This window comes from Tupaia chinensis, unplaced genomic scaffold (genome assembly GCF_000334495.1).
Source record: "Tupaia chinensis unplaced genomic scaffold, TupChi_1.0 Scaffold000539_1, whole genome shotgun sequence".
In the NCBI taxonomy this organism is placed as follows: domain Eukaryota; kingdom Metazoa; phylum Chordata; class Mammalia; order Scandentia; family Tupaiidae; genus Tupaia; species Tupaia belangeri.
Window position 1 is genome coordinate 5,992,697 of NW_006160052.1, and position 23,068 is coordinate 6,015,764.

Consider the following 23,068-nt stretch of genomic DNA (forward strand, 5'->3'; position numbering starts at 1 on the left):
CATGAGGACAACCAAGTCTCATTCCCTCTTCCCCTCTCTGTTCCCTACCAAACAGACGCTCAGATTCTTGACCTACTTTCCTTAGGACAAGCCAAACTGCAGGAAGTAAAATGCTCACAATCTAGCCCAGGAAGAGGTATCCCGACAAGGCTCTCTCTGGCAGGGTTCTCTTGTCATTGGCAATGACTGTATGTTTCTGACATGAAAAGCAGCTCACCTTCTTCTGAAGCTCCTCTTTACTGTATCCTAACAGCTTTAGGAATTTCGTTCTGGTATCTTGCTCAAAGGTCACCTAAAGAAGCACAGAACACAGAAAAGTCTGTTAAAGGGACATAAACAGGGTTTCTTCTGCACCAAGCTGGAGATCTGTGTCGGGGTGCCCTCAGATACAGCTATCTGTACTACTGAGAGCACCCTCAGCAGGGCAACGCCATCTCTCCGTTTTCCCCAGACCTGATTTATGGCAAGGCTGTGGGCAGTGTTGGCATAACCCTTGGCCCTTTCTGCACGAGAATCTGACCTTCAGTTGACTTCCTAGCTCTATTACCTAGGTAACCCGATGAAAGTAAAATGTCAGGTGTGTGTAGGAAACGTCGCTTGTGTTTGGTGAATTGCATCTGGCCTGGAACTGTGTGAACTGTAACTGACATGCACATCATGCTCTGGGTCTCCCTGACTGCGTTTGACATGTGTACTGGACAGATCTCTTGTAGGGATTCTGGAAGCTATGGATGCTTTTGGAACTACCACAGGAGATGTTGGCTCTTGTGGGCAAGAGACTTCTTAAGTCAGGGTCACTTGCCCAAGGTACATCTCATCTCCTCGCACCAGAGCTGGAGAAGAGGACCTTTGAACGACTGCCTGCTCCGCTGAAAGGACTCCCATAGAACAGGACCACCGAGGCTGCCCTGCTGACAAGCTGTGGTTCTTGCCCCACATCCTTTGAAGAAGACTGAGGCTAAGTGCAGCTCACAGGTCTCGTGAATCTAAACGTCTAGTTGAGAAGCCCCCTCACAGAAGTTGCATGGGTAGAGTAAGGTCAGCCTCCCACTCAGGGTCCTGGACACTGAGGATTAGCCTTTGTGAAGGCCCCTGATATGCATTAGCTGGCTAGGGCCCTTCGTGTACTGCATACTGGGCATAAGCCTTCACCTTGTGCGTGACAGCTGTGCCTCTCCCATGGTCTCCCCAGACCCTTCCCTGTTCTCTTGGAAATGTTCACCCACACTCAGCTGCTGAAACCAACATGATGCGTAGCTCTCGAGTCGCTTTTAAACCAGACTCCTACCAGCATCGTTGCCTCCTCTATAGAGCAAAGGCTACACTCTCGACTATTCCCTCCATTTTCTTTCCCGCCCCGCCATTTTTGAAGCTTGTATCCTTCTTAAGACTAAAGCATCATTTCTTATGCATTTCTTCCCACATCTTTTTCCAGTTTTACTCCTTAGCCAAGGATCTTTCCCGGATCCTTTGTTCTTTCCCAGCTTCCTGAAGACTACCTCCATAAAGCTCTCCTGTGTCTCTGGCACAGACCTGAGTTCCTCTCAGACCCCTGGGACATGCTCTGTCCTTCTTTTGCATTCTTCTCTATGACCCCAAAGAGCTGCAGAATCCTCCCACTGCCCAAACAGTCAGCGACTTCCCTTTCTTCCTTCAGATTTTGCGTTCACTCACTTCCTTTGACAGGCACAGCACTTCCCCTCGAATCAGAAGGAACTTGAACTTAAAATTTGAGGGCCAGCTGGTACTATGGTGGTTAAGGCAGCTGGATCTCACACGGCAAACTGCGTGGTTCAAGTCCCAGATCCAGTGGCTTGAAAAACATGCTGTGGGGATGCATGTGAACATACCCAAAATCCCAAAAGGAGAAGAGACTGTGGCATGGCCATCTCCCATGGGGGGGCGGGGGGGGCAGAAGAGAGTGTGCATGGCCAGCTTCCATGGGGGGGGGGAGAAGAGACTGTGCATGGCCAGCTTCCATGGGGGGGAAGAGAAGAGACTGGCATGGCCATCTTCCATGGGGGGGAGGAGAAGAGACTGTGCATGGCCATCTTCCATGGGGGGGGAGAAGAGACCGTACATGGCCATCTTCCACGGGGGGGAGGAGAAGAGACTGTGCATGGCCATCTTCCATGGGGGGGGAGAAGAGACCGTACATGGCCATCTTCCACGGGGGGGAGGAGAAGAGACTGTGCATGGCCATCTTCCATGGGGGGGGAGAAGAGACCGTACATGGCCATCTTCCACGGGGGGGAGGAGAAGAGACTGTGCATGGCCATCTTCCATGGGGGGGGAGAAGAGACCGTACATGGCCATCTTCCACGGGGGGGAGGAGAAGAGACTGTGCATGGCCATCTTCCATGGGGGGGGAGAAGAGATATGCATGGCCATCCTCCATGGGGGGGTTCTTTCTAACTTTCCCTCACTCTCTCTAACTCTCTCCAGTGAGCTACATGTCCTCTGGCAAACTAAAATAAATAAATAATGAAGAAATTAAATTAAAACTAGAACTGAACCCATGCCTCTGGAATAAAGTGGCACCAAAACCCTGGGGCCCACCACAAGGTCTTGCGTTGGGTTATATGAAACAAATTCAAAGCTTTCTTAGGATAATGTACCTTCTTACCAATCTTCTTCCTGTCCCTTCTTGTCTTCCCTTCCTTCCTTCTTCCTGCCTTTTGGCATAACCTTGTGAAACCTTCACCTTGGCTCTAAGTATCAGGACACCAGCAATAGCAGCAACAAAGGAAAATGTCTCCACCCACGTCTTCCCTAGCCACTGCACAAATGGCTTCCGAGCCCTTGGAGGAGGGTGAAGAAGCCGCATGCAGAGGGGAGGTACAGGGAAGGGAGAGTCAGGGCTAGTCTAGGTCAGTGTGGTGTGCACTTCCTGGAACTGACAGCAGTCTGAGTCCCAGGCTCTAGGAAACAGCCTTCAGATGTCTTACCTTCAGAAACTGCCAGAGCATCTTCTCACTTGACAGTGAGGTGCGCTTGCTCTTGTTCTGACAATAATTCAGGAGATTTCCTGATCCCAGGGCCTCCTGCAGCTCTGCTGACCGCATCAGGAACTCAGATTCTGTGGTCACTTGACTGATAAAGACCAGGCGGGGGCAAGGTTGTGACACTTGAAAGTCAGGGGTACTGGGAAGGCCAAAAGTAACCAGTTTTCCCCCAAACTGGTGAGGAAAAACAAGAAGGGTACAGGTCACACCTTCAAGCTGAAAATAACATCAAGTCAGGATCACAGAGAAGGCTATCTGTTGGTCAGTTCTGGGGCAGGAAGTCAGTAAAGAGAGCGCTCCCAGCAGTGGAGTAAGAGGAGGCACTAACTCCATCCCCAGACCGCTGCGTTCTTAGCGCCGTCAGCTTAGAACTGCACCACACGGTACTTGTCCTCTCGCCTGTCCTGGTCCCACTGTTCCCCCAGTCACCTGGACTAAACACTCAGTGTCACCATGGTCTCTCCATCGCTATGGCCGAACAACGTAGTCCTATATCTTCTTGTTCAATATCATTCATGCACATCCCCTCGATCCCACCCCGAGTGCTTACTCCCCAAATTACTACAATAGTTTGCGAGCCTTCCATTTTTTTCCCTCCTCCAGTCCGAGCCTTGGACTAACACCCTACTGCTTGTACCACGTTGCTGCTGTGGCTACTCCGGAGCCTGAATGGCTTCAGGGTCACTGGAGAGCGCGTAAGCTCCCTGCCTGTGGTGCACAAACCTGTCTTTCCAGCGTCTGCCCATTCACGTTATCACCCCACATCCCCACACGCTGGACTCATTTCTGCTTCTCTGCCTTTGCCCACACCTCTCCCACCCGGAGTGATCTTTTTGCCAAGTGAAACTTTATGTGAAGCACCTGGCACAAACTGGGAGCCTAGGGAAGTGTAAGTACTCCAGCAGTCCTCAGCCGTGGCTGCACAGTAACACCACCTGGAGATGGGGCCCACAGGTGGCACGATGGTTACATTGCTGGACTGCCACGTAAGAGAACACAGTTCAAGTCCCAGACCTAGTGGCTTAAAATTCACACTGGATGCGTGTGCATGTGTGCCCCAAATCCCAAGAGGAGAATGGAGGAGAAAGGATTGCAGAGAGGCCATCCGCCCTGGGGGGCTGGGGGGGGGGCGGCGTGACTTCCTGCTTTCTGACTCTCTGTCTCTCTTGTGGGCACATATGCCCTATACCAAAAAAATCTCTCTAAGAAACCCACCTGGAGAACTGCCCCTGTATCCCCAGGCCACACCCTAGACAACACAAACTCTGGGGGTGGGACCATTCTCTGGGTCATTCCAGCATGTGGCCAACCGCTTTACTCCATATTCACTATTTCCTTTCCTGAGACCATCCTCTTTAATGAACTGTCCCAGTTAGAGTTCTTATCTTTTTTGATTCCTACAGTACGAAATCTGGTATAATAGATAGCTTTGCAAAGAATATGCTTATACATAATCTCATTTCAGGCTCATTAACAATTTACTGCCTTAAGTTGGGCAGGTATTACTTATCCCTTTCTAACAATAAGAACAATGGACCAGAAGATATCATAACGGTTATGTTGCTGGACTCCCACATGGCCGACAGCAGTTCAAATCTTGGACCTGGTGGCTTGAAACTCATGCAGGGCCCATGTGCATGTATGCCCGAGATCCTGGGAGGAGAAAGGAGGAAAAGGGATTGTGGCATGGCCACCCCCCTGGGGGGGGGATGATCTCTCACTCTCCTCACTATCTCTCTCTCTCTTGCAAGTGTATACCCCAAGTCAAAGAAAAATCAACAACGGGAACCAGCAGTTAGCGTAATGGCTATGTCGCTGGACTCCCACGTAGTCGACCGCGGTTCGTGTCCCGGACCCGGTGGCTTAGAACTCACGCCGGGCGCGTGTGCGTGCGTGCCCAAGATCCCGAGAGGAGAATGGAGGAGAAGGGATTGCGGCGTGACCATCCCCCCTGGGGGGTGATTTCTCGCTTTCAGTCTCTATGTCTCTCTCTGTCTGTCTGGCGAGCGCACGCGCCCTATAGCGAAAATCTCTCAAAAAAAAAAAAAAAAAGAAAAATCAACAACAACAAAAAGAGCAAGGGTGTCCTGAGAGGTTAGGTGTCTTGCTCAAATATACAATAAAGGACAGAGTTAAGATAAGAATCCAGGCCTCTTGACCTCAGAGTTCCTCATCTAACTTACCTCTTTATTTCTAAACGTACACCTCAGAGTTCCTCATCTAACTTACCTCTTTTTTTTTAAACGTAGTCTCTTGAGTGTGTTAGTCTTACCTCTCTAATAAAAGGACTGGCTCTGAAAACAAGAACCTTTGCTTTTATGCATCTTTTGTTGATCCACAATATTTAAAGCATTGTACTGGACATTTGGGGGCCTTACTGCTCAAAGTTCTGGTCCTCAGACCAACAAATACGGCATCACCTGGAAAACTGTTGGAAAATCAGAATCGTGGACCCTGCCCCAGATTCAATGATCCGGAGTCTAGATTTTCATAAGATCCCCAGGTGGTCTGTATACATGTTAAAGTTTGGGGAGCCTTGCCTTGTACATATAAAAATGAACAGGGCATGGTCCCTATTTTAAGGAGTCTGTTACTTAGCAGGGTCTCTAGACATGTATGTAAATAACTTTCGTGCAGTTTTTGTGTATCACTATGGGAATATAAACCTGTGATTACAGACGGGAGGTCAATTTTGAGTAGGGTTAAAGACAGGCACCGTGGAGGAGATGGCATTTAAGTGGGGGCCTTGAAAAGCTACAGGAGGAATCGAGACTAGGAGAGAAGCTGAAGGGAAGGAAGGGTACAAGTAGATGTAGAAGACCCGAGGAGCTGTTCGTGGAACGGAAAAGTCATTATGTACCCAGAGCACAGGGGACACATGAAAACGAGGTGGAGGTAAAAAAGGTGCATTTAGTCTTAAGCCCATAAGGCAATGGGAGGGGTCAAAGGTTTTGAGCATAGGAATGACAGGATGAAATTCACATTTTTTTCCTCTCCTCCTTTGGACATATCAGGGTTAGCAGAAACTCAGGAAGAACCTCCTGCTGTTCTCCATGAGGGAGAGGCCTGAGGCCATCGATCCTTTCAGCCAGGCCCAGCACTACAAGCACGGCACCACACAGGTGAAGGGGTGGAGAAGGAAATAACCCTCTGCTTGGGGGAAAGTGGAGCCTGATCTGAGACAGAGGCAGTGGGAATAATCTACCAAACTCAGCACCAGGCCGGCCACGTGCACACAAGCACAGTACACACCACCACACTCACATGCCCACTCCACTTACAGCAAATGAAACACCTGTGGGCCGTCTCATCCATTTGGGAGGCTTTTTCAGGGGAGGCACCAGTGAGGCCTGGGCCACTTGCTCTGGCACCTGCAATGGTGGCAGAGGCTGGCCTCTGCTGAAGGAAGAGGAAATCTGGGGGGAAAAGGACACCAGCCTCAATAGCCTGAAGACTCAGCTTAGCCAAGAATTCACCCACAGGCTCCATTTTGGGAAGAATCCTTGAGACACTCAATTTGACCTACAAAGGCCTGGCTCCCATCCTCCAGGGCCTAAGATGGGATCGTAGTGAGGCTGAGACCCATGCAGCAGGTGCTTTGAAAGCCTAAAGTCCACAACGGAGTATGGTCCAAAACAGAGAAAGACTAAGACAGTCTGTACCCCGGAAAGATGGTCCAATGTCCCTGAAATACCACAGGGGCCACACTCACTAACAAGACTCAGGTGAAAGCCTCCTGTGTCCTGGGGCAGAAACGGACATTCTCCCAGGAAGAGGCACTGGAGCAAAGGTACATCCCTCCCAAACCCAGGGCCCAGTCCCCCAGTCTCTAATAGCCCTTACTTCTTCCCAGGCCATGCAGTCTCCTCCCCCTCCCTCCAAACAGAGACAGCCCCTTCCTTCCAGCATTTGCCACCAAGCCTTCCAAACCTTGTCAGCTTGTCTCAGGTGCTGGACTTCCCAGCTCCTACCCATCACAGAGTACAAACTGATCCAGCCGTCAAAGGAGGCAGCAGAGAAGACAGGAGGGTCCCGAGGACACCACTGCACGTCAAAGCACCAGCTGCTCTGTGGAGGAAGCTTGTATACCACCTAAGAGAGGGGACACAACCATAGGGACCACGCAGTCCACAAACCCTGACTCAGGTGAGGAGACCCAAACCTACACAGCCGGGATTCCTCCAGCATCTCAGCTCCCTGCCCAGCATGCCCAGAAGGCCGGCCTACCTCGCCACTCCCCAGGTTCCAGCACAGGATCTGGTTGTCCTTGGCACTACTGAGCAGCAGGTCAGCATCAGCCTGGCTCCACGACACTGACAAGATCCCCCTAAAGAGGAAAGAAGAGAGGAACTAACATCTGTGGGGTGCCTACGATGAGTAGGGGACCTCAGACAACTCAGTCAAGCCCTAACCCTATAAAATGGGGGTCTGATTTTTTTTCCCCCACAAAGATGGAAAATGAGGCCTGAAAAATTAAGCACCATTCAGATGGTTGCACAGCCAGAACTCAGGTCAAACCCCAGAGCCTGTGCACTGCACCACCCCGCCTCCCACAGGTCTGCTTTCCCCTGATTAAAGAGTCGTGCAAACACCAGCTCCATGGGTATGCCTTTAGCCCAGGGGTCGTGAAGACCTAGCTCTCCAAAGTCCCCAGGAGGTAGAAAGGCAACAAGGTCCTTTGGTTAGAAAGAACAATCGTGGAGCCACTTCACGGTTGTGGGCCCAAGAGCTACAGCTTCAGGATTTGGCCTGCTCACAGGACAGGATGGGTTAAGTTGCTTATGTTAAGTCTTGGAGGAGGCAACCTTATCCCCTAAACAAATGAATATTATCTTTGGATCAAAGCCTGGGGACTCTGAATGCTGGTTAAAATGTTTCACGGTATTTCTCAACCTCAAGCCAGTCTCTGGGAGTTAGATGGAATCTCAGACTCTTGTCTACAACCACAGGGTCAGAAGGAGTTCTTGTGAGGGATGGGGCTTGTACTGGGTGACTGTGCACTCACTGGACCAGCTCTGAAGTCATGGGGGTGTTTGGTAGTAAAGTGAAGCTGGCTGCCACCTGCCCAGGTCAGTTAGCCCACCATCCCCCAAGGGTGTGGGTGTGTATGGGAGGCTACCTGCTGTGGCTCTCTAGCACCTTCAAAGGTGAGGAGGCAAAGCGCAAGTCCCACAGCTGAATCACTGGGAGACGGTCATCTTCCGAGCACAGCACTAACTGGGTGGCCACGTCTGGGTGCCAGGCCAGGCCTGAGCAGTGCATCTGTGAACACAGCAGATCCCAATGGGTGACGTACTCTGACACTAGCCGTAGCCTTTCCTGCCAGGTGGATTGGGTCAACTCTCAGGGCAGGTTTTGTGTGTCCTTCACATGACTGAGAACACCCCAGCCATCAGGGAGTGAGGACTATGAATGAGGAAGGAACAGTAGAAGCTTCCGGGTCAGCTCTGTTTAGCTTCCCCGAGCTTTCACGCTCAGCTGGGCCCTCCAAGGACAGAAGCCACACATCCAACAGCTGAAAGCAGAACCCTGGCCGGGGCGGGGCCGCTCCCACTGTGAGAACACGCTGAGGCAGCCAGAGGCAAGCCCGGCCTGGCCTCCCGGCTCACCCTGTTGCTGTGATCACTGACTTTGATGATGGGCTCCTTCTTCCGGAGATCCCACACGACAGCCTTGCCGCTGGGGTGGGCAGAAGACAGGATGTGTTGGACTTGCCGGTTCCAAGAGAGTGCCTTGATATCTTCTGGGGGCTGCTGAGGCAGGGTGGGGCAGGGGAAGGACAACTCATCACCCCCTAGACAAGTGACAGCTGCTGCTCCACTGCTCTGCACCACCCACAGCAAGCCTGAGTAGACATGGGGCTACCCAAGCCAAGATGCTCTTGGGGCGTTAGGAGCTGGATTTTCCAGGGAACCCTAACAGCACCGGTATAGAGTGGAGGGGTTGGCAGGCACGCTTGGTTTTACCCCATCCCAAAGTTCTGAGAGAACAGAGTCAACATCTACAAACAGTCCTCTTGTCTAGGACAGAGAGGGAGAAAAAGAGGAAGGTGAGGGAGGAAGGGAAAAGGAAGAGGAAGGGAAGAATAGGCACTCGAGATCCCCAGAGAGTGAGGCAGAAAGAAACCCACTGCTACGTGCAGGGCACATGGTGCTATCGAACTCACACCAACTTACCTCACGATACTGTAAGCATGACAGAGAAAAGCCAGGAGACAAAAAGTGGGCCCAGTTACAGACTGACAGGCACACTCAGTGACAGAAGACAGACCCCTGGCTGCCTGGGACAGGCCCATGCAGAGGCAAAGCAGACCCTGCCCCCAGAAGGACAAGTCTGGGGTCCCACTCTCGCTTCGTCTCCACTGAGCCCAGGACTCTGCCCAGCCTGCCAAAGCTATACGGAGATACACAGCACTCCTGCTCCTTCTCTCAGGGTCTGCACGCTCCCCACCCCTAAGTGACCTGTTACCTCCCTCCCAGAAACTCCTAGAACAGCTACGACCAGGCGTCCACCCCATCCCAGGATGCACCCCAGTCCTAGCTGACTGGTAGCATGTTAGTCCACGGAGCTTTACTGCCCTCCAGTGGTAAAGCCTGGAATCTCTTGTGCTCTGCAGGCTCCAGAATTGCAGACTTCACCTGGGAAAATCAGCTGCACACTCTAAGCGGCAGCCCCGGAAGGAATGGAGCGGGTGCGCTCCTCACCTGTGACTTGGATCCTGGGGTCATGGGCGCACTCAGGTTATTCAAATCCCAAATGAAGATTTCAGAATCACTGGCCCCCGAGGCCAGGAGGTTGCCCTGTATGAATAAAAGGTGTTTAGAGACACCATCTTGGGAAGAGATGAGAGCAGGAAAGGGGGTCAGCAGCCCACATTCGGGGCTGTCCAGAGCCTCCCATGGAACAGCCTAGAAAGGTTCTGAGTTACAGACTGAAGGCCACAGTGAATGCCTCCATTCAGACCGGCTGCTCCATGGCTTGGCCACGTCTGACCAACTGAAATGTAGTACCTGGAAAGGGTTAAAGTCGAGGGCTCTGACGGCCCCCAGGTGCTTCTGTCTCTGGGCAATCACAGGTTCCTTTCCCGAAGACAGGATGTGGGTCACATTGTATAGCGTAAGCATGCCATTGTCCCCGCCGCCTGCAATAACCCCGGAGCCTTCCAGAAGCCCATTGCCAAAGCTCCCCCAGATCAGCTTGTGAAACCTACAGAGAGGAGGAATGGGCATCAGCACCAACTAGGGTCCACCTCAGTAAGCAGAGGGCAGGCCTCTTCAACTGCCTCTGCCATTCTGCAGGAAGTCCCACCCCTGGTGGATGGGTGGGGAGGGGGACAAGTCACAAGGGAAGTCTCTGTCAGGTCCTGCCCTTTCTCTGCAAAGTACTCCACCAGCCCGACCTGGATGGTGGAGTTCACAGCCTATGGAGCCACACAGCTAACCACAGGTTTGAATCCCCAGGTCAGGCTGAAAACATGCTGGGCACATACGCGGGTGACCAAGAACCCTAACAAACTGGAGGACTGGGGAACAGGGATCATGGCATGAGGCCCTGTCAAAGTGCTTCTTTCTTTCTTTCCCTCTCTCTCTCAACTGTGTGCATATGCGCTATCACGGGGAAAAAAAGGTTTATTTATGTTATACTAGAAGCTATTGTCTCCGAGTTGTGTAGGGGTTTTTCTTGTTTGTTTTCAAGATGGCATAGCCACCCCCGACACAAACACACAGATTATACAGATTTTGTGACAAATACTTCAAGTAGCTTGCTTCATCTAATGCTAACAACTCAAATAATCAAGTAATAACTTATTGAATGCTCACTATGTACTGGGCACACAGTAAGTGCTTTATATATATTTGCTGTTTTAAAATTTAACAGCTTCATAAGCTATTATTTCCATTTCCTTTTTTTTTTTTTTTTTGCAAGGTTTTTGCTATAGGGCGCGTGCGCTCGCCAGAAAGACAGACAGCCAGAAAGCGAGAAATCACCCCCCGGGGGGATGGCCACCCCGCAATCCCTTCTCTTCCATTCTCCTCTTGGGATCTTGGACACACATACACACATGTCTGGTGTGAGTTTAAGCCACTGGGTCTGGGACTCGAACCACGGTTGACTACATGGGAGTTCAGTGACATAGCCATTACACTAACTGCCGGTCCCGTATTATTTCCATTTTCAATCAAGGAAACTGAGGGCACATAGCAGTTACAGAACTTCTGTTCACAGAGCTAGTAATTTTACTCCCATTTTACAGCTAGAAAGTGGTAGACTCAAGGTCAGAAATCAGCCCCATTTTATTCCAGAGTTTGAGCTCTTAACATCATAAACTACTGTCTCCAAACTCTTCTGGAACTGATCCAAAGCAGGCTTCCTCGACCAATGATTGCTGTTCCCTCTTCTCTCTCAAACTGGAAGTGAGAAAACCCAAGGATCTTCCCCCTCCATTCCCCTCCCACGTGGCTGGCCCACTGGAGCTGTCAGGTGACTGCAATGAGCCAACTTCAGAGACATGGAAGCTGGAAGGATAAACATACCACTTGGGAAACACTTTTCTGGTTTTCTGAGGATACTTCTAACAACACACTGCTAGTTTTTTTGCACAAAAGAAAAAGATGAACCCTGGGTTCCCTGCAGACAAGTCTGGCCCTCTGCAAAGCCCCTACAGAACGCACGTGAATGCCCCAAGGCCTCAGCGGTGGTCTGTGCCTCACTTTGCAGCTGTTAGCCAAGAACATTTCCACAGCCCTTCAGAAGAGCCTGATTTCACACCAAATGATGTCACAAGATCCCTAACTGCAAAGAAATATTCCTACACCCTGGGAACGGGCAGCAAAGAAATGGAGTGGGGTGATAGGGCAGGATTTGTCTGGCCAGTCACTGCAGCAGAACCAACCTGTCAGAAGTCAGGAGTTGAGCGCCAGTTCAGACCAAGCTGGTATCTGAAGCAAAACAGCAGAGCTGCCACACGGTAGCTGGAAGGGCACTGTAGGAAAGGCTGTTGGCTAAGGTTACTGTCTTCATATGGTAGAAGAATGTGCTCCTACTGGCTCCTGGGCTGTCATGTCGTCCAGGGACTAGAGCTTGGTGTGGGCAGGAGGCAAGCCTACAAAGTAGCTAGAGAAGCCCCTACTAGGTCTCACAGAACCAGAGGATATGGCCAGTTAAAAACTCACATGGGGGGACCAGCAGATGGCATAATGGTTACAGGCTGGATTCTTGTGGAGTCGACTGTGGTTCGAGTCCTTGACCCCAGTGGCTTAAAACTCACGCCAGGCGCGTGTGCATGTGTGCCCAAGATCCCAAGAGGAGAATGGAGGAGAGGATGGAGGGGCATGGCCATCCCCTCTGAGAGGTGATTTCTCACTTTCTGTCTCTCTGTCTCTCTGGCGAGTGCACACACCCAATAGCAAAAGTCTCTCTAAAGAAAAAATAAAAACTTACATGGAACAAAGGCTGCAGAGACCTCAGAATGGTTAGAACACACGACATACAACCTTGAGACCTCAAGGAGGAGTCACCAGAGGGAAGAGGGCAGTTACTTCAGTGGCTGAAAAGCAGCACTTAGGGGATGTCTTTCTATGTGCATGCAGAAAGTACATTTCTGTTCATGGCCGCATCAGTCAGTGTAAAGCTGCCCCTGCACCGGCTGTGATGGTGAGTATGAGGAAGAGTGGGTTGAGTTAAGCAAGGAAGGAGGCTTGCTCATTCAGTGGGCTCAAGGAGTATCAATTGTCATCGCTCTGCAAACGGACAGAGAACATGGGGGAGGGGACGGGAGAGAGGATACAAATCTGACAAAATGCTGACAGTTGATGAATCTAAGTGATGTCATATGACTGTTCATTGTACTACTCGGTGATTTTCCTACAAGTCTGTATTTTTTTTTTTTTAAATAAAAAGCTAAAAGGGTAGCCCCATGGCCTGGTGGTTAAGAGAGCTCCATCTCTCATGGCCAACTGTACAGTTTAAGTCCCAGACCCAGTGGCTTGAAAAACATGCTCAGTGCTTGTATGTGTGTGTCCAAAATCCCAATAGGATGGAGAAATGGAGGAGAAGGGATTGCGACATGACCATGTCCCATTGGGAGATGCTTTCTCCTTCTGTTTCTAGTGAGTGCATTCATCTTCTGGCTTTTTTTTTTAAATTAAAAAACATGCCCAATATCTCAAGAGGTGCATGAAGGAAAAAGGACTGCAGCATAGCCATCTCCCAACCCCCTGGAGGGTGATTTCTCACTTTCCCTCTCTCTGGTGAGCACACACGCTCTATAACAAATAAGGAGAATAAGGAAGAAGGAAAAAGAAGAAAGGAGAAGAAAGCTGGGAGCTTTGGGGTGGCTGCGTGGCCTGGTGGTTGAGGCAGCTAGATCCCACACGGCCACCTGTGCCTTTTGAGCCCCAGACCTGGCAGCTGAAAAAGCACACTGGGCATCTGTGTGCATGTATAAAATCCCGAAAGGAGGGAGTGATGGAGGAGAAAGGATTGTGGTGTGAACATTCCCCATGGGGGTGCTTTCTCGTCTTTCTCTGACACCTCTATTGCAACTTCTTCCCAAAAAAGGAAAGAAAAGACAGAAGAAAGAAAGAAAGAGGGAGGGAGGGAGGGAGGAAGACAGGTAGGTATGTAGGTATATTCTACTTGAAACACAAGAATATAAGTAGAATAATCTGCTAAAGAGGTTCATAGGAAATGACAGCAACGATGGAAACCATGAGTCATCACAGAACGACGCGTGGCACCTACCAGGTTCTTAGTTTCCTACCAGACCTGGTGAAGCAGAACTTCCAGAGACAGGTCCTTGAAACCTACACTTTTAAAAAGAGACCCCAGGTGGTTCTAACATGCAGCTGGGGCTAAGAACTACTATACTAGACACATCAGACTAGGGCAGTAGGGTGAAGAGCTAAATTTAATAAAGATGGAACCAGACCTAACCACGAGCTCATGGCTATCCTTCTGGCAAAATAAAGGAGATAAGGCTCCAAAGACTAAACTGAGGCCTGTGAGACCAGGATGCTATACCGGCCACGCTCACCTGAGGCCGTGCTTAGGTATCTACAATGAGAATTATCAGCTGTGTACATTCCATGACTTGCCCGTTTGGGATTTTCCTTTTATTTGCTTAGTACGGCCTTCTGAAAAATGCCAACCTCATGTTAGTGAACTAAAGTAAAAAAGAGTTTGTCCACCTTTAGGCTAAACTTGTTGGAAAAATCCAAGTTTCCTTAAATCTCAAACACAGTCACAAGCGCATGCTGGCGCCTATGGAGTGAAGACGGCGGAGGGAGCCATGGTGAGCTGCTTTCCTGAATGCCCGCTGGGCACCAGGCTGTCATGCATCCTGAGTGTACGTGGAGAAAACAGGGTCTGCAGAGGTGAATAATGTGCCCAAGAAGACAGTAAGTAGCAGAGCTGGGATTTGAACCCAGGTGTATCCACCAACAAAGTCTATGCTCTCTCTACTCTCTGATCTTGATAGAAAGAAGGCGAGTCTTGAGAACAGGAAAACTAACCTAAGTACACAAAATGATTTTTTTCCTGCTGTCTCTTACAGAGGTTCCCAAAGAGGTCACAGTGCTTCCCAAGTGCCTAGAGTCGAAATAAAGGCAGCCGGATAGGTCACCTACTTTTACCATGATCCAAAGGGCGAGCCCTACAGCAGTTATGGAGGCTGACCAGAGATGGAGAAGCTGAGAGAGGACGGGCTGCAGCAGATCCGACATCAGCTCCTGACCTCATTTAGTCACAGCGCCTGTCATAAGACGTAAACAATGTCTTACTCTTCCAGAACCCTTTCTTAGTGAAATTCACCAAACAAACCAAACGTCACTTCCTTCCATGCATGTGCTAATCCACATGGATTCTGTGTGCACCCAGAGGCATTTATCCACGCACTCTCTTCAGTCTAGTCACAGCTTGGGGTTGTTGCTTCACTATACCCATACCAGATTTCCAGAACATTCCTCTTTTGGGCAGATATTTCTATTGATAGACAATATTTCTATGATGCAGCAGAAACTGAAGATGAGGGGATCTCTGGAATCCAAATTTGGCCAAGGCACGGAGTTGGTGAAAAGTGAAGGCAGGAAAAGGGGGAAGATTGTGAAAAGTGTATGTTTAGTTAATAATAAAGAGACGCAGGAAGAGGAAGAAAGGGAAAAGGAAGGGAGATATGCTAGAAAAAGAAAGGAGAGACTGAATTCAGGTGTCAGTAGGTTCTTAGAAGTCATCATGAACAATCTCTTCACACAGAAGTGAGGAGACTGAAAGAACTGCCTCAGCTTGCCCAAGTGCCACAGCTCTGCTAGTGTTATAGTCGAGGCTACAACCCCACACACCTGTGCCTTCCTCCACAGCACGCAGAAGATGACGGCAAAGGAAGGGGAGAAAAGCATAACGCAAAGGACAAGTAGCTCTCTCTACCCTGATTCTCTTGGGCAATAGTTCGTGGCATTTGAGTAAGCCTAGAATAGAAAGAAGTGGGTGTTTTAGAACCTGGGGTGTCTAAGATGATTTCTTCAAAAAGGCTCCAACAGAATTGTGTCAAAGGTAATCCCTTTACTTCTTTGAGAATGAGATCTGTCTTTGGACGGTTTAAGAGGAGGGAAAAGACAATAGAGATGATTTTTTAAAATTATTTTATTAACTTTACTTATTTTATTTTAATTTGACCAGAGAGGGACAGAGAGAGACAAAGAAAGAGAGAGAGAGAGAAGAAAAGTGAGAAAGCAAGCCACCAGGTCCAGGACTTGAACCATGGTTGGCCACATGGGAGTCCAGCGCCCTTAACCATCATGCCACTTGCCAGACCCCTAAAGATGAAATATTAACAATATAACTGAACTATTTATTTTGGTTACAAGCTCCAAATCCCTCCAGGGTGGAGCACAGACACATGGAGAAATTTATGACTTCCAAGTTCAGTCCCTACATTTCAAAAAGGTTCCATTCACCCATGTCGGCTGAAAAACTGAGTTACCTCTTAAGGCACTGAGACTAACCAAAGACTAATTGTAACTAACTGAAGAGTTAGATATAAATTTTGTTTGGTGGGACCAGCAGTTAGCGTAATGGCTATGTCACTGGACTCCCATGTAATTGACCACGGTTTAAGTCCCGGACCTGGTGGCTTAAACTCACGCTGGGCGTGTGTGCGTGCATGCCCAAGATCCCGAGAGGAGAATGGAGGAGAAGGGACTGCAGCATGGCCATCCCCCCAGGGGTGATTTCTTGCTTTCTGTCTGTCTCTCTCTGTCTTTCTGACGAGCGCACGTGCCCTATAGCAAAAAACTCTCAAAAAATTTTTTTTGTTTGGTAACCTAGAAGTTTCTAATATCACTCACTCATTGAATGACTATTTTTTTAAAGAATTATTTTATTTAACTTTATTTATTTACTTTTTAAATTTTTAAAATTTGACCAGAGGGAGATAGTACAAGAGAGAGAGATGGAAAGTGAGAAAGCAAGCTGCCAGGTCCAGTACTCAAACTGCTGTTGGCCATATGGGAGTCCAGCACCCTTAACCACCATGCCACCTGTCAGCCTTTTGAATAACTACTGATTAAATAATGGCTGACACCGTTCTATGGGCTACAGATAGAGCAGTGAATCAAACATAAAAATTCCTGCCCACATGGATCTAAGAATTCAATTTCAAGGTTTCTTGAGAAACTGTATTACCTCTTTCTTAGGAACCCTTAGCCTTAATGAGCCAATACTGTGCTGAAGCTGTTGCCTGGCTCATTGAGAATAAGAGCCTTTGCCCACTGCCCCTTCCTCTTATCTCCAGAAGCATAAATGATCTTGACATAGTTCCCTCATTTCAGGAACCCTTTCTGAAATGCTTGCCTAAGAATGTCTCCTCATTTTTGGTAAATCTTCACGTGTCTGCTCCTCAAAGGGCACAAGTACTGGAAACGCAAAGAGATGTAAAAACCTGCAAAATACAGGATGCTATCGTAAAGCAATATAGAGCTCAAGGAAGGGCAGGCAATTACTAACCTTTTATTACTAGGTTAAACGATGGAAAAAAGAGGAGTGTACTTCTGTCTACATATTCTAACTAGTCTCTCAGCGGGGCCGAGAGATGCAAAGGGGTTCATCTAGCATCACATGAGGGCTGGCTCCATGGCACAGCAGAAGGCAGCTCAGACGCCAGATACCATATGGCCCCTAGTCAGGGCCACCTGAAACACACCAGGCATGTGCGGTGCATTCAGGAGGTAACCAACTGGCAGACTGGAGGAAGGGGTCACAGTGTGGCCAGCTTGTGGGAGAATACTCATCTTTCTCACTCTCACATGTGTATGCCTGCACACTACCTAGAAGAAAAATTTTTTTCTTTTAAAAATTAAAAAAAAAAAATTATTAGATGAAAAGTTGCTTTCTAAACCAGTATTCTCTAAAACAGTGGACACGATAATTCACCCAACTGTAAGAAAAGGATTTATATTTTTAATCTAATAAAATGAAAGAAGTTTCATTTTATATCAATAATATAGTGATATATGTATACTATGTGTATTAAATATTCATTTTTTTCAGATGACATGATGACTTGGAAACCACTGCTTTAGACTCTAAGCTTCATCATCACATGAGGGCTGGCTCCATGGCACAGCAGAAGGCAGCTCAGACGCCAGATACCATATGGCCCCTAGTCAGGGCCACCTGAAACACACCAGGCATGTGCGGTGCATTCAGGAGGTAACCAACTGGCAGACTGGAGGAAGGGGTCACAGTGTGGCCAGCTTGTGGGAGAATACTCATCTTTCTCACTCTCACATGTGTATGCCTGCACACTACCTAGAAGAAAAATTTTTTTCTTTTAAAAATTAAAAAAAAAAATTATTAGATGAAAAGTTGCTTTCTAAACCAGTATTCTCTAAAACAGTGGACACGATAATTCACCCAACTGTAAGAAAAGGATTTATATTTTTAATCTAATAAAATGAAAGAAGTTTCATTTTATATCAATAATATAGTGATATATGTATACTATGTGTATTAAATATTCATTTTTTTCAGATGACATGATGACTTGGAAACCACTGCTTTAGACTCTAAGCTTCATCATCACAAAATCTTTAAAAGCACAGTGGAATAATAGGAAAAAGGTAGGCTTTGGACTTAGCTAGGCCTAGACTTCAATCCTAACATCCCAGAGTTTCAGTTCCCTCCTACATAAAATGGAAATAATGGCACTTATCACTCAGGTTTAGTTTCATGAAGAATAAAACACAGAGCCTTGGGACCAGCAGATGGTGTAACGGTTACTTTGCTGGACTCCCATGTAGTCGACCCTGGTTCAAGTTCTGGACCCAGTGGCTTAACACTCATGCTGGGCACATGTACCATGTGTGCCCAAGGTCTGGAGAGGAGAATGGGGGGGAAGGGACTGCACCATGGCCATACCCGCTGTGGGTGATTTCTCGCTTTCTGTTTCTCTGCCTCTTTGTCTCTCCAGCAAGCACACACGCCCTATAGCAAAAAATCTCTCAAAAACAAACAAACAAACAAAACAACACAAACCACAGAGCCTCTAGAACAGTGTCTGGCATGTATACACATACATGCTCATTGAATGACAGTACCTCACCTATCATGGCCTACAAGGCCTCCTTGTAGCCTTTTCTGCCAGTGAGGAGAACAAATGATTTCTTCCTCATTACTATTACACAATATCATGAAATCCATAAGTACCTAGATTGCCAGAGCCATGAAATTCTAAGAATCCAGTCAGGGCAATGAGGAAAGGAGATTTGTTCTCCTCGTTGGCAGAGAAAGAATGATATTGTGTAAGGTTCAAAGACACAGCAGGTACACGTGGGTGCAGGCTTGCGCGAGCCGTCTCTCTCACATGCACTCTGCCTGACACTGCTGCTGCTGACCAGAAAGGTGGGGGTGGTTGTTTTTAAAATCTAAAATGATTTTTTAAATACATCCAGGGTTAACTTCTCTCCAACTTGGCAAAGCGCCTTCTCCCCTCACTTGACTCCTTGTGAGCCCCGGGAAGCTCACGCTACTCCCAGGATTGCTCCTCAGTATCTTCATCATGATCTGCCCTGTGTACCCAACGGTTCAGACACAGTACCTGCTCGAGGCAGAAAGGACTCCCTTGCGTTTCAAGTCCAGAGAAGGGTCCCTGAAATCAACCTCAAAGATTTCCAGTGTGCCACTTGTGCTAAAGGAGGCATCTAGCTGCTGTGCAGATGTTCCTGGGCATAAGAAAAGTCAAGGAGAGGCAGCGTGTGAGCAACAGCATGGGCATGGACTTACAGTATAAACAGGCTAGGGAGTGGAGAGGAGGAGGACCAGGGAAGGGCTGGGTATAACCTTTCTCAGAGGCTAACGCTGAAGAAAACAAGTGAGCATAAGGTACCTCACTTAGAGTCACTTGGAGTCACTTAGAGTCATAGTCCAGCCTCCCCTAGACACTAAAAACACCTAACGTCCCTTGCAGATGCTGGGAGCCCTCCCCACCTTTTGTGATCTTAAAGCTTTCTCTGATGCCCAGTCAGATACCGAGTTTCCTCTCAGCCTACATACTCTGTGTATCACACTTCGGATAACACCATACCTGTGGCCAAATACACTGGGTACTGGCTGGCTGGGCTCCAGACTTGGACAGCTGGTCGCTCCAGTTCCTTCAACTTCATGGTCTGTCCTGTAAATGACAGAAAACTAACATGGCCTTTGACCCACTGAAAATAAAAACCAGCAAGCTTAAGGGCCAAACTTGGGGAGCACCTGTGGGCATGAGATCTTGTTTTTCTCTGTCCACCACGAGATTGAGCATTTCAGGGCAACCTAGTGTCACAAAAACATGACCATCTGCAGATCTAAGGACAAGTCATTTCCTCAATTATTGGACTCTAATGCTTTAAACGCCAAACAATATTTAATAAAACTGGTTGCCACAGGCCCAGTGGTGAAATAATCAAACCAGATAATCTCAGTGACTTTGTCCATTTCTTTGGCTTTCCATATCATCATATGCTGATGACTCCCAAACTTCTAGCACCTACACAAATCTCTCCTCTGTGCTCCAAGTTCCTACAGACATTCGCTAACCAGATAATTCCACTGGGATATAGCAAAGATACCTAAGTTAGTTTTTCTGAAATGGGATTCTCTATTCCACTCTCTCTTCCCATAGTTGTCTTGTTCTTCCAGTTTTCTTCATCCTGGTAAATGGTACCACTATCCTCCCAGATACCTGAAAATCACCCTTAAATCCTCTTTTCTTTTTGCTGTTTTCTAGTCTTAATCTTTAAATTTCCATCTCCAAAATCTATCTTAATTTGCTTTCTTTTTTCCATCTGCAGTGCCTATTTGAAGACACTGTCCTCTCTCACCTGCATTACTGCAATAGCCTCCCAACTGGTTGTCTCCTTGCTACTCATGTCATCACCCAATTTATTCTCTACATACCAACAGAAGTTAACTTCTAAAATAAGTAGAATTTAGGCATTCCATGCTTAAAATCTTTCAATGATTTATTTTACATTCAGAATAAAATTCAAACTCTTGAGCCCTGCTCCAAGGCTCCAGCCTACAATTAGGTGTTCGGAAAAGACATGACACATTACTGGTGCATGACACAACGCAACACTTCAACTTCATCTCTGGCTGCTTTTCCTTTATTCACGATATTCCAGTCACGTTATCCTTTTTTCATGTCTTGATCTTGTTTTTCGTGCTATAGGGTGCACGCGCTCACCAGAGAGAGAGAAGTGAGAAAGCACCTCTCATGGGGCATGGCCATGTCACTAACTCTTCTCCATTCTCTCAGGATTTGGGGTGTCTTTGAAGTCACTGGGTCCAGGACTTGAACCACGCACTGGGCTATGGGGGAACTAGCCGTCTTAACCTCCATACTATCTATTGGCCCACCTGATTTTCTTGTTTTAACCTTAAAGCTTTTGTAAATGCTTTTCCCTATAGTTTGAATGGTCTTCCATTTATTCTCTGCATGACTGGCTTTTAATAACAGCTTTCTGGGTTCAGCTCCTTACCACCTCCGATAGGTGAACCACCCGATCAAAACCAGACTCAATCTTTATCTTCCTAGTACTTTATAATTATATATTTATTTACATTTTTTGGTCTCTTCTACTAATATGCCAGCTACATGAGAACTTTATGCCTGCTTCATTAACCATGTTATAACGTAGCATATAGTAAATGTTCAGTAAGTATCTGTTGAATGAATGCAGACATCCATTTTAACTCTGTTGTTTCCAATCTAATTCTTTTTTTAAAAGAATTATTTTATTGGGAACCAGCAGTTAGCGTAATGGCTATGTCGCTGGACTCCCACGTAGTTGACCGTGGTTCGCATCCCGGACCCGGTGACTTAAATCTCACGCCAGGCGCGTGTGCGTGCGTGTCCAAGATCCCGAGAGGAGAATGGAGGAGAAGGGATTGCGGCGTGACCATCCCCCCTGGGGGGTGATTTGTCGCTTTCTGTCTCTATGTCTCTCTCTGTCTGTCTGGCGAGCACACGCACCCTATAGCAAAAACCTCTCCAAAAAAAAAAAAAGAATTATTTTATTTAACTTTATTTATTTATTTACTTTTAAATTTTGACCAGAGAGAACACACGACAGAGAAAAATGAGAAAGCAAGCCGTCAGGTTCGGGACTTGAACCGCGGCCGGCCATGTGGGAGTCCAGTACCCTTAACCACCACACCACCTGCTGGCCCCTGTAACTCTAATGCATAATTCAGGATCCCTTCCTAACAGGCTAGCAAGAGAGCAGAAAGGTTTAAAAAAAAAAAAAATTGGGCTACCCTATGGTATGATGGTCAAAGTGGCTGGATCCCATATGGCTGAGTGTGATTTGAGTCCTGGACCCAACTGCTTGAAAAACACACTGGGTGTACATGTGCGCATGCTCCAAAATCCCAAAGGCTGGGAGAAATGGAGAAAAAGCTATGGCGTGAGCATCTCCCTGGGAGTTAATTTCTCACCTTCCCTCTCCTTCTCTCTATCCAATAAGCACACATGCCCTCTAGCAAATTAAAAGAAAAAAAAATTGCCCTGGCCTCATCTGCTGGTACAGGTAATAAGGTGCTGCTGTGTGATACTGGAGCCATATGGGAGGCCTCAGGTTTGGACCCAGATTGATCCGAACACAGACAGTGGGCACGCCTGAGACGCTGGCTGGCGGGAAGGTTGGGTGGGGGACTGCAGCTAGGTGAGACCCTGTCAAGGATACGAGCCTGTCTTGTATTATCTCACAAAAGAAACATTTTTAAAAATTACACATGGGACAAGCGATTGATGCAATGGCTATGTCGCTGGACTCCCATGTGATCCACCGCGATTGGAGTCCCTGGCCGGTGGCTTAAAACATGCCAGGTGCCTGTGCAAGTGTGCATGAGTGCCCAAGATCCCGAGAGGAGAATGGAGAAGGTACTGCAGCGTGGGCACCCCCCCACCCCTCCCCCGGGAATGATTTCTCTCTTTCTGTCTCTGTCTTTCTAGCGAGTGAGCGCTTGTGCCCTCTAGCAAAAACCTCTCCAAAAAAACTCAATTACACTGAATTTGGAGGAAGCTTGGGACCGACTGTGACCTACAAAAGCAGGAGGTAGTATTACTTAATCTGTAACGCACTTTCCAGTTTGAAGAAGGTTTAAGCCCGGATTCCTCAGGACCTGTACCCACTTGAGGATGCATCAGGAATCCTCTGACCAATATTTTGGTCACTAGTGCCACCTTCTGGTCCCAGCTAGTTCACAATAACAAAATTCGGACTGCGACCGGCACCTGTGCGTTTGACGTCTGTATGTCACTTAATTCTCTACGGGCTCTATAAAGTACTATTATCCCCATTTCACAGGGAAGACAACAGGGCAGGCCGGGTTGTGAGCCCGAATGGCCTCAAGAGCCCATATTTTAACCATCGCCCAAGTCTAAACGAAACTCCATGAAGTGATTAAATCGCTGACCGTTCGGGAATTGGGAAAATGAGCTCTTAATCCACTCTGGCCAGAGGCTTCTGTTCACAGAACGGGTCCCCGCCGGGGTGGGAATGGCGGCGGCGGCGGCGGCGGCG

The 23,068-nt window shown here is 48.1% G+C and overlaps 1 protein-coding gene across 15 annotated transcripts in view; it reads right to left on the minus strand.

Moving 5' to 3' along the window:
* SEC31B (SEC31 homolog B, COPII component) overlaps positions 1-23,068 on the minus strand; it is a 43,460-nt gene that overhangs the window by 19,802 nt on the left and 590 nt on the right. For 7 of the 15 annotated variants that reach the window (XR_335815.3, XR_335814.3, XR_335816.3 and 4 more), the window contains exons 2-12: positions 19,585-19,671; positions 19,099-19,222; positions 10,016-10,211; positions 9,710-9,805; positions 8,615-8,758; positions 8,125-8,267; positions 7,233-7,332; positions 6,936-7,097; positions 6,287-6,421; positions 2,949-3,179; positions 218-292 (exon numbers count right to left, since the gene is read on the minus strand). Coding sequence is in view for 12 of the 15 variants with exons in the window: in XM_014591153.2 (XP_014446639.1) it covers positions 218-292; positions 2,949-3,179; positions 6,287-6,421; positions 6,936-7,097; positions 7,233-7,332; positions 8,125-8,267; positions 8,615-8,758; positions 9,710-9,805; positions 10,016-10,211; positions 19,099-19,222; positions 19,585-19,663 (1,485 nt within the window). In the remaining 3 variants the exon portion in view is untranslated. Of the gene's footprint in view, positions 1-217; positions 293-2,948; positions 3,180-6,286; positions 6,422-6,935; positions 7,098-7,232; positions 7,333-8,124; positions 8,268-8,614; positions 8,759-9,709; positions 9,806-10,015; positions 10,212-11,898; positions 12,217-14,632; positions 14,758-19,098; positions 19,223-19,584; positions 19,672-22,961; positions 23,046-23,068 lie in introns of those variants that run through there. The other 8 variants (XM_006157384.3, XM_006157385.3, XM_027775291.1 and 5 more) reach the window with 8 other exon arrangements.